The sequence below is a fragment of the Miscanthus floridulus genome, chromosome 9 (assembly GCF_019320115.1).
Source record: "Miscanthus floridulus cultivar M001 chromosome 9, ASM1932011v1, whole genome shotgun sequence".
NCBI classification, from domain to species: Eukaryota; Viridiplantae; Streptophyta; class Magnoliopsida; order Poales; family Poaceae; genus Miscanthus; species Miscanthus floridulus.
The window spans coordinates 127,524,779-127,534,673 of NC_089588.1; the positions used below are offsets into that span (position 1 = coordinate 127,524,779).

The window sequence follows — 9,895 nt, forward strand, 5'->3', positions numbered from 1 at the left end:
TGCCGGGGCAGGGGCATAGGTGTCGGCAGCGGCGCTCTACGCCCGTCTCCAACTGAGCGAGAGAGGGAGAGGGAAGGTAAGGTGAAGAGGAAAGAGAAGGATGGAGGAAACAGGGAGAGAGCAGAGCGACTCCAGCCAATGATGACCTCAGCTCCGGCGAGGTGGCCGACAGCGTGCGCTGGTCAGGGCAGGAGAAGAGAGGGAGAAGTAGCAGAGAGGTAGAGGTAGAGATGGAGGGAGACGGGAGAAGGTGGTGTGCGTTAAGTGTGTCCTGACTCCTAAACTAGCTACTCAGCTAGTGCTTCTGCTTAGAACTAGATTCTAAATCTTTGATGAGCGATTAAAGATTTTGGTGAAGAAACATGGGGCAATCGCACATCTCTAGCTCCAAACTCAATACAATATATTAACTACTAGATAACATAGTGTGGTTATTTAAACTCTAAATCCACCCCGTAACACTATACAAATGACTTTTCTTTAAAATTATCAAATTAATGATTTAGGAAACGTCCTAATCATCAGGTCATTGTATGCCCTTATTAACCCTCCCTACTTCTCTAGGCATGCTGCCCAGCCCCAGTGACCCAATCTTCCCTTGCATCATCATCACTGCCTAATTCTGTACCCACCATCTGAGGCAGCGGTTGTTGCTGGGGCTGCATTTGCTGCATATGTTGCTGCTGATTCTTCTGATGCTGTATTTGTTGCCTCAGTTGTTGTTGATGTTGCATTTGTTGCCGTAGCTGTTGCTGGTATTGAGGTTGCTGTTGCATTTGTTGCAACAGCTGTTGCTGTTCTTTTGGCGTAAATAAAAGTAGTGGTTCTTGGTGTTGAAGTTGTTGCTGGTGTAGTATCTGTTGCTGCATTGGCAGATTTTGAGTTGAGACTTGTGATTTGAACACCATCAAGTTCCAAGGAAAAAGGGCAATATTTCAACAAATGGAAACGAGCATGTATAAGTATATACTTATTTGACTATAATTAATATTACCCGCTGCTGATGCTGCATTTGTTGCATCTGTTGCTGCTGTAGGATTTGTTGTTGAAGACGCTGTAAGTTTTGCTGTTGTTGTTGATGTTGTAGCTGTTGCTGTTGGTGGTGTAGAAGTTCTTGTTGTTGCTGTAGCTTTTCCTGCTGCACTGGTGATGGCTGAGTTAAGACCTCTGGTTTGAACATCACCATGTTCTAGGGAAAAGAGCAGTATTTCAGTAAATGCATGTAAGTATGTATACATGTGACTACAATTAAGATTACCTTAGGGAAGAGCATGCCAATCATGCGGCCTGCTTTGTCAGACATTGAAAGTAGTAGAGTTTGCGATGGTAATTGTATCACAGCACACTGAATTGATGGTACTTAAAGATTAGAACCATATGAAATGATTTCCAAAAAGTTAAGTGTATGAGAAGACTATAGATGAACCTCAAGCAAATATAGAAGGTACTAAAAGATTAGAATCAGGCACTAACCAGCTTCTTCTCTTGTAGTTGTCCAAGAAACCCATGCTGATTTAAAGTCCGAAATATTAGAAAGTCTGTCTTTCCAACATATTGTCTTCAGAATATCCAAGGAAAGATATCACCAACAACACATTATAAGAAAATGTGATAATGCAATAAGTCTGATATTGAAAAGAATGGGAATGAGTTGAGAAACAAACTTCTTGTTCATATGCTCCTGAGCTATGAGGCGAACAATCTGCATAGTTTCTGGCCAGTCTGCTGCAACTCTGCATATGGAAAACAGTGGTTTCAGTTTCCTACTTAGTCTGTAAGCAAAACAAAAAATAGCAGAAAATGGTTCCACTAGAGGGGGTGGGGGGATTTTCTCTTTGCATTATGCACACTGGGCATCAAACTGTGTGTTACATAAGCATCAGCACGTACATACTACTAAGAAAAATGAACAATTCTAATACAACTCATTCCTGATAAGACAAGGGCAACAATAACATCAACTAACTAGGAGTATTGTTCTCAACCACTGTAATCAACATAAAACACTAATGGCATAGAGGTGCAAGAAAATGGACACTTACGTTTTGGACACTGTTCCACTCCAACTCTGTCAGAAATTAGTCAGAATTATTAGTTGCACGAATAAATGTCTTGATACTATAAATAAATAGTAAAAGAAAAACATAGCAAGATTGCATGACCCTAAAAGCACATGGGCTAAAGATCCCAGGTTTGAAGGTGAACACAACCCGTGGCTGAAAATGAGCTTGACAGCTACTAAACAGTCCATTTTAAGGGGTTTAAATTATTTACTAGAAGCATAAGCAATCAAAATTATACATTCAGGAGTTTATTCCAAAGCAAGAAAGTTGGTCAAAGATAACACAAGATTCATTTGAACAAGCTTTGCATGGAAAAAAGATATTTTTCCGTTCGATTTCATACAAACCTACAAAGAGTATAAAAGTGTCAACCATGTCTCAGGAATCAATCATTCAGCTAGTAATACTACAAATTCAAAAAGATATTGGATTCTTTTATAGTTTTTTTTTAGAAAATAACACATAATGCTCGGAAGTACAATAATGCAAATAGAGACTTACATCGAGTTTACAAATAAATACAGGCTGTCCTTGTCTTTGCCCGGATAAGGTTCCCTGTAATATAAATAGATGGCAAACATCAGTTGTTGAAACCCCTATGGCAACTTGGCAAGCATACAAGATAATATGTGCAATATAACTCAGAATTTACATAATGGGTCAGTGTTACAAAAACTGACAGTGGAATCTGGAGGCCAAGGAGAAAGTTTATCCAGTGTTGATATATGCCACAATGTATTGACTGATAAGGAATGAAATGCATGACAGCTGATACAGCATACAACATTTAAGATAGCAATATGGTATACTGAAATATATCATGAAAACTAGCACAATTAATTATCATAGATCCTATGCTTTTTTGATATTAACACAAGTACAGGCTGCTGTACTGAACAAAGTTATGTCCTTCCAATAAACCAGAAGAGGGCCAAATTTTGTACTGCACAGAAACATATGGTCACAGCAGGGCCTATTAAGGCTCCTATATATAAGTGAAGTGCTCTGCACTACACTTAACATTTCTGTGTCACTGGAGAGTTTGGGATGTTGTCTAATGTACATGTAAATGCTAAAGACAGAGAACTCTTTACCTCCCAAATTTTGACATATTTTGGTGGCGGTTGTTGGGCATTGTGATGCATTCCAATAGGCACATTCATGGCAGAACTGAGGGTATTGATTCCTGCTTGTCGATTCATGCCCATGCTGTTAGGCTGAGAGGATGATTCAGCAATATCTGAATTGTCCCATGCAGTAGAAGTGTTTGAGCCAAAGGAGCCAAGAGGTGTGCTCTGTACCATCTCTTGGGTACCAATTGGTTGTCCAGGTCCAGACATAGAGAAGGTGACAGGGGGCGTCGATGTCAAGCCACTTGATATCATGTTTGACATGTGGAATTGAAATGGTGTTATTGCTCCCATATTAGGCAGTCCCATCGAGGTTGTAGCTTCTCCGAAAAAAGTTGAGTTCATCGGTAGCATGGCTGCTGGTTCCTATAATAAAAATAAAAATAAAAATTGTAAAGGTACAATTAGAATAAAAATTAGAAACAGAAATGTCAATAATAGTGCAGCTTACCAGTGTAACAGTTGGAGTAGAAATAATGCCACCAACACCAGCTGTTTGTCTGCCCATCGTTGGTCCATTCACTGGAACATTCGAGTGTGGAATTTGTCAGCAATCAGCATGTCAATGTCAAGGTGGGCAGCAACTTTAGAATATACTATACTACTGTAACAAAGCTCTGTTCCATGGAACAAATGATGCAAACCACTCATCAGCAAGAATTTCATATGCACAAGAGCAATCCATTGCATTTACCTATGTGATCGAAATCGAATGCCGGCGTCACCACCACTTCCGGCAGGTTGGTCTTGAACGCTTTCACAAGGTTCCCCATGAATTTCCGCGTCACTCCGGTGAGGTTGGCGACCTTCTCCTTGTACGCCCTGAACGCCTCGACGGCGACGGTGGCGGACTCGCCGTCACTATTGGCACCACCGCCGAAGAGCTCCTTCCTCTCCAGCTCGGCGCAGCTGTGCAGGCACTCGAGCCACCGGTTCGCCTGGCTCTGCAGGTCGTCGAACAGGTCGCGCTTGGCCGCGTCGCGCTCCGGGTCAAGGAACAAAAAGTAGGCGTAGGCGTGAGCCCACCGCAGCACGCGCCGGCCGTCGGCGATCTGCCGGTACGCCTCGGTCACGAACCCGAGCTCCATCGCCGGAACGTCCACCATCCTGGCCATCCTCTCGAGCTCCGACCGCTCCAGCTCGTCCGCGTCCGCGAGCGCCTTCTGCAGCGACTTGCCGTTGCCCGCCCACCGCTCGTAGTGGTACAGGTACCTGTCCAGCGACGCCTTGGCCTGCCTCCGGCGCGCCTCCTCCTCGTCCGCGGCGGCGGCCTCCACCTGCTGCCGCTGGCGGTAGTCGTAGCGCGTGCAGCCTCGGTGGTTGTCCCAGGGGTCGAAGCAGAGCCAGCAGAACTGGTGGCGGCAGGGCGCGCTGCACGTCATGTGATTGCAGCCGTGGTTCTTCTCGATCGGCCGCCGGCACTTGGGGCAGCGCTTGGTGTTGGCCACCACCCAGTTGGCTGTCTCCGAATCGGAGGCGTTCTTGGCAAGCCACGCGCGCACCGTGCCGCACGACACCGGCCGGTGCGCCTCCTCGCCGCAGCCCCAGCAGAAGCCGTGCCTGCACCCGCAGCAGAACACGTCCGTCGCCGCCGCCGCGTCGCCGAGGTACTCCACGGAGCGGGTGCACCCGGCGCCGCCGCACCACTTGATCCGCCCGCCGCTCTCCTCCACGTACGACCGGAGCCAGAACCGCGTGTACCGGGCCCTGTCCGCGGCGCCCGCCGCCACCGCGTCGACGAGCTCCCGGACGACGGGCGCCGAGCAGGACGGGTCCGGGCACCGCAGCGATAGGCACCGCGCGCCGTCGCCCACCGCCGCGGCGACGTACCCGCTCCAGCAGCCGTCGCAGTAGTAGTGGGAGCACCCCGCCGACCGCGTCTGCCCGGCGGGGTACGGATCGAAGCAGATGCCGCAGACCTGCGGCCGCGGGCTGCGCGCATCGGGGACTAGGACTTGCTCGTCGCCGTCTTCCTCCGGAGCCGGCAGGCCGACGGCGCCGCGGACGCGCCGGTCGTCCGTGAACCACTCCTCCTGGACCCGCCCCACGCGCCACTTGAAGTGGCGCAGCAGGACGGCCGCGAAGCCCGTCGGGATCGACAGGACCTCGGCGACCTTGGCCGTGTCCGCCTCTTGCCGCGCGTGGACGTCGGCCTCGGTGAGCACGACGTACCTCTGCTCCCTGTCGCACGCCGAGGCGGCGTCGCCCTCTGATTGCTCGGCTTCGATGTCGTCGTACCCATACATGTACTCCTCGCCGGCGCCGTCGTCGTCAGCCGTTTTGGCCCCGTCCATGTAAGCGCCGGTGCCGTCGCCGCTCTCGCCGTCGTCGTTGGCCCCAGAGCTTGGGCCGAAGCCGCATCTCTTGTTGCGGCCGCTCGTCTCACCGTCGTCGTCGGCCGATCGTCGGTATCTCTTGTTGCACACACCGGCACCGCCGCCGCCGCCTGATGCCATGCCGCGCCGCCCCGGGTTGCACTAGGCCAGGGCAGTGGGATTCTTGGCGACGGCTTGGACTAATCCTGGGCAGTAGCCACGGTCGATTGGCATCCCGTGTGCTAATTAACCGGGCGGGCATTCCTAAAAGCCGCTTTTTTATTAAATTATTAAATAATGAAATGGGTAATAATATAGGGATTTGATTTTGATGCCCTCTTTGTCATCTCGGTGACGTCAGCAGGCCAACAATCGATTCCATAATAATAATAAAAAGGGCACAAGAACAAAGAGACTATCGAAACTTAGCTACGAAGCATGGTACTATATTATAAGCACTTGGATATATTGGAAAACAAAATTAAAAACAACAAAGACTTGGGCACGGTCAATGGTGTGTCCACTGCGGAAGCTCGTCAGCTCGCAGTTCTCGCTTGCACGGTGTCTGCCAAAAATAAGACACAATAAAATTCTTGTTCTTTTCTCACTTGGCTTTTTGGTGGGTGACGGCTGACGAGGCAGTGCTTTTCTTGGTTTAGGACGTGTTCGCTGGTCTGGTTCAGACCAGCCAGCCGGCTGGTTGTCTCTCAGTTTACTGTTTATCAAACCAGTCGAACAGTGTTTTTCTTTCGTAACAATTCAGCCGGAACAGTGTTTTTCAGCCAAGTTTTAGACCAGCGAACGGGGTCGGAGCTCCATCATCAGTTGAAGAGATATATTTTTTTACTCTTTATTTAGTATAGGTTCTGGTTCTTTTGGAATCAAGGTTACTGTATGTAAAATGTAAACCAGCCGGAAGGCCGCGAGATGAATACAGGAGTTGTTTATTGGAGATTTCTTCTTCTCCTCCTTTTTTATATTCTGTGTTTTATTTAGGTTATCCGGTGTCTTATCTATATGTCTTTTTGGTCATGCATGCATGTGCTTTTGTTTGTTATGATGATGATGTTCTTTTGTAAAAATAATTCTGGCCTGATGTATTCTCTGTTGACGTGAATGATCCAAGCACATAAAAATATATTCTTGTTATTAAAAATATATTCCAAACGAATTAATGATATCTACTTCCTCCGTCCTCATTTATCTGTCGTTTTAGCATTCTACTATATACAAGATTATCTGAATTTAGACATACATGATGTCTAGATACATAGAAAATATTTTAAATCTAGACACCTAAAAACATAGACAACTACGTCTGTTCGCTTGAGCTTATCAGCCAAATTTAACCCTATTTTTCATCCATGGAACAGCCTGTGACCCGGTGCTCATCACTGCCAAGTGCCACCTAATGACATGGCGCTACAAGAGGTCAGTCAGTGGATTCTTGGCAAGCGCTTGGACCAATCCTAGCCGGCCCACGAATCGCCACCCAATATAATTATTAATAATAATAATTGGACGTTTATCCTAGGAGCGACTCTAACTATGTGTTTGGATCGAGGGTCCATCCGGGCTGGAGTGGATTGAAGCCAATTTTCATGGTGTTTGGTTGGGAGTCCACTAAATCTGGGTTCAGCTAGCTCGTCAGTTCGCAGTTCTCCCCTCCACGATCTCTGTCAAAAATAAAATACAATAATTCTTGTTCTTTTCTCAGTTGGCTTTTTGTGGGTGACGAGGCAGTGTCTTCTTGGTTTAGTGGCCAAAGCTCGCTCCATCATTCTTCATTCCATCATCTGTTAGTGAGATATATTTTTATTTTTATTTTTATTTAGATCCATTAGTTGTTAATAGTTAGCTAGATAATAGCTCATAGCTAATGTTAGCTACTATTACTAATTTAATCCAACTAGTGAGATAGTTGTTAGTTGGGTATTAAGGCCAGTCTCAATGGAGAGTTTCACCTCCCAGTTTCCAACACGTGAAACTTTGATATGAAACGGGTCTCTCCCACAGTGCAAAGTTTCATGGCACGGTTTCATCCCTTATTTTACTATTCACAGGTCCCACCTATCCCTATCATCCCTCTCTTCCCCGCGTGGTCCCAGAGAAGAAAAGTCGCGATGAAACGAAGGAAGGGCCTCAGTGCAGGTTTCACGGCGTTTCCAAAGTTTTGGAAACAGTGCGGATAAGTTTCATGGCCATGAAACGAATCTCTTCTCTCTCCTCCCAGTTTCATGCAAAAACTGACGTGGCACCTTATTAATTGTGCATGAAACCCCCCATGAAACTCCATTGAGACTGGCCTAACTAACAATTAGTTAGACTATTACGTGGACCCGTTTGATCCAAATGAACTAATTATTGGTGGCTAGGAGTACTATTAGCTCCATGAATCTAAATAGGATTTTAGGCCCCGTTTGACAGAGCTTCCATCAGCTTCAACTTCTCTGACATATTCATTGTTCATGCACTATTTGCGAGAGCTCTTTTTCTCTCTCTTCTCTCGTAAAGCCCGTGGGAGCAGGTGAAGCTAGTTTTTTTTTTAGCTTCACCCGCTCCTGTTGACTTTGGGAGAGAATGAGAGAGAAGAGAGGAAAAGATCTTTTATGAACAGTGCATGTACAGTGAATGCATCAGCTAGTGGAAGCTCTGTAAAACGGGGCTGAATGCGTCAGCTAGTGGAAGCTCTACAAAATGGCCTTAATAGGTTTGGTTCAAGCTCTGTTCTATCTTCACTGGTTCTGTTGGAGTCAAAGCTACGTAACTAGCCGGAATGCCACGAGATGACTACATGACTTGTTTATTGGAGAATTTTTTCTTCCTCTTCTTTATTTTCTGTTTTTTAGTTATCCGATGTCTTGGCTATATGTCTTTTTGGTCGTGTTTTTTTTTTTGTTATGATGATGTTCTTTTGTAATAAGGTCAGTCTCGTCGGTGGAGAGTTTCATTGCATTGTTTCCAAGACTGTCATGTCATACAGAATGAAATAAAACTCGGATGAAACACCTACTCTTAATGCAAAGCTTCGTTCTATAGTTTCATAGACATTTAATTATGTGACTCATATAGAGTTGGTAATCGCGCCAAGAGAGTTTCATCCTCATGAAACTCAATTCTTTCTCTTCATTAAAACGTTGCCATGCCATCAAAATTGTATATATGGCAGGCTATTAAATGCAAATGAAACTCTCGTGAAACTCCCACTGAGACTAGCCTAACTATGGTCCGATGCATTCTCGGGTGATAATGGTCGAAGCCGGAAGCCCATAAAAAATTATCCTTGTTATTAAAACTAGCAAACATGCCCGTGGGTTGCAACGGGAGAAAAAGTGCTATATACAACTATTTATGTTTTCCTTTTTCTATAAAATTTGAGAGTTATAATTTATTTTGTGACGAAATCCAAAATATAAGCAAATGTTGGCAATAATATGACATAATTAAGCTTATATCAAATTAAAACAAGGTCCTTATAGATTTTTTCTCGCATTGCTAAGCACAAAAATATTTGCTCGTAAATATCAAGTTTTACGGATTCTTTTGAAGACATGTAATTTTTTAACTCAAATTAGTGTGGAATTAGTTATGGAAGCCAAGGACTACTATATCTGATGATTATGACAGAGGCCGCTCTCCATTTTCCACATCGTTTCATTGTCGGCGATTGTGTCGAAGGCACATTTTTTTTAGAGATAACAAACTACTCAAGATCTATTTTCACTATTTGACTTTTGGAATATCGACTAAATCAAGTTATTAATAACATGAGTTTTTCTTTTAATCAAAATAACATTAATAACTTGGTGGTGGGAATATTTATTTTCCAATCAAACTTCCAGAGTTCAAAGCCTGTATATTGAGTTGTTTTTATTCTTTATTTTTATTGTTATTATTCATCTATCTGTTTCTATATTTAGTTGAACGTGAAAATAACAGAATGGACACGTTTAGTTGAACGTGACTGGAAAAAAGAAATAAAAAAAGACATTGAAGCACATTTAACTGAACGTGATGAATAAAAATATAACTGTCTAAAAAATGAAAAAGACAAAAAAATCAGAAAAAAATTGTTGCCAATAAAATTCGTGGCCGACAAGGACACGGTCCCTACGGGAAAAAGAAAAACGAAAAAAAAAAATCATGGCGACACGATCTCTACGGCAAAAAGGGAAAAACTCGGAACGCTTATGGACAAAACAGAAAAAAAAAGACCCAAACCAAGAGAGTCTCTAGGGCAAAAAAGAAAAAACGGAAATGAAAAATGTCGCCGATGAGGACACGATCTGTACGTCAACAAACAAAAAAAAGTCGGAACGTTTATGGAAAAAATAGAAGAAAAAGATCCAAACTAAGAAACTTATCGTGATTTAATATTATTAGGAAT

The 9,895-nt window shown here is 44.5% G+C and overlaps 1 protein-coding gene across 4 annotated transcripts; it reads right to left on the reverse strand.

Moving 5' to 3' along the window:
• Positions 1-382: 382 nt before the first annotated feature.
• Positions 383-5,762, reverse strand: LOC136484249 (probable E3 ubiquitin-protein ligase ARI5). Of its 4 annotated transcripts, none has more exons than XM_066481469.1 (10): positions 3,888-5,761; positions 3,645-3,715; positions 3,158-3,559; positions 2,565-2,618; positions 2,043-2,068; positions 1,665-1,733; positions 1,474-1,558; positions 1,259-1,345; positions 995-1,138; positions 383-863 (listed from the first exon to the last, which is right to left on the reverse strand). In XM_066481469.1, the coding sequence occupies exons 1-10, from the start codon at positions 5,647-5,649 to the stop codon at positions 561-563; spliced, it is 3,003 nt and encodes a 1,000-aa protein (XP_066337566.1). In that variant the 5' UTR covers positions 5,650-5,761; the 3' UTR covers positions 383-560. The 4 variants fall into 4 exon arrangements, with proteins under 4 accessions (XP_066337566.1, XP_066337565.1, XP_066337564.1 ...); XM_066481468.1 differs by having other exon boundaries at positions 383-857; positions 995-1,189; XM_066481467.1 differs by having other exon boundaries at positions 995-1,189; positions 3,888-5,760.
• Between the last annotated feature and the right edge of the window lie 4,133 nt (positions 5,763-9,895).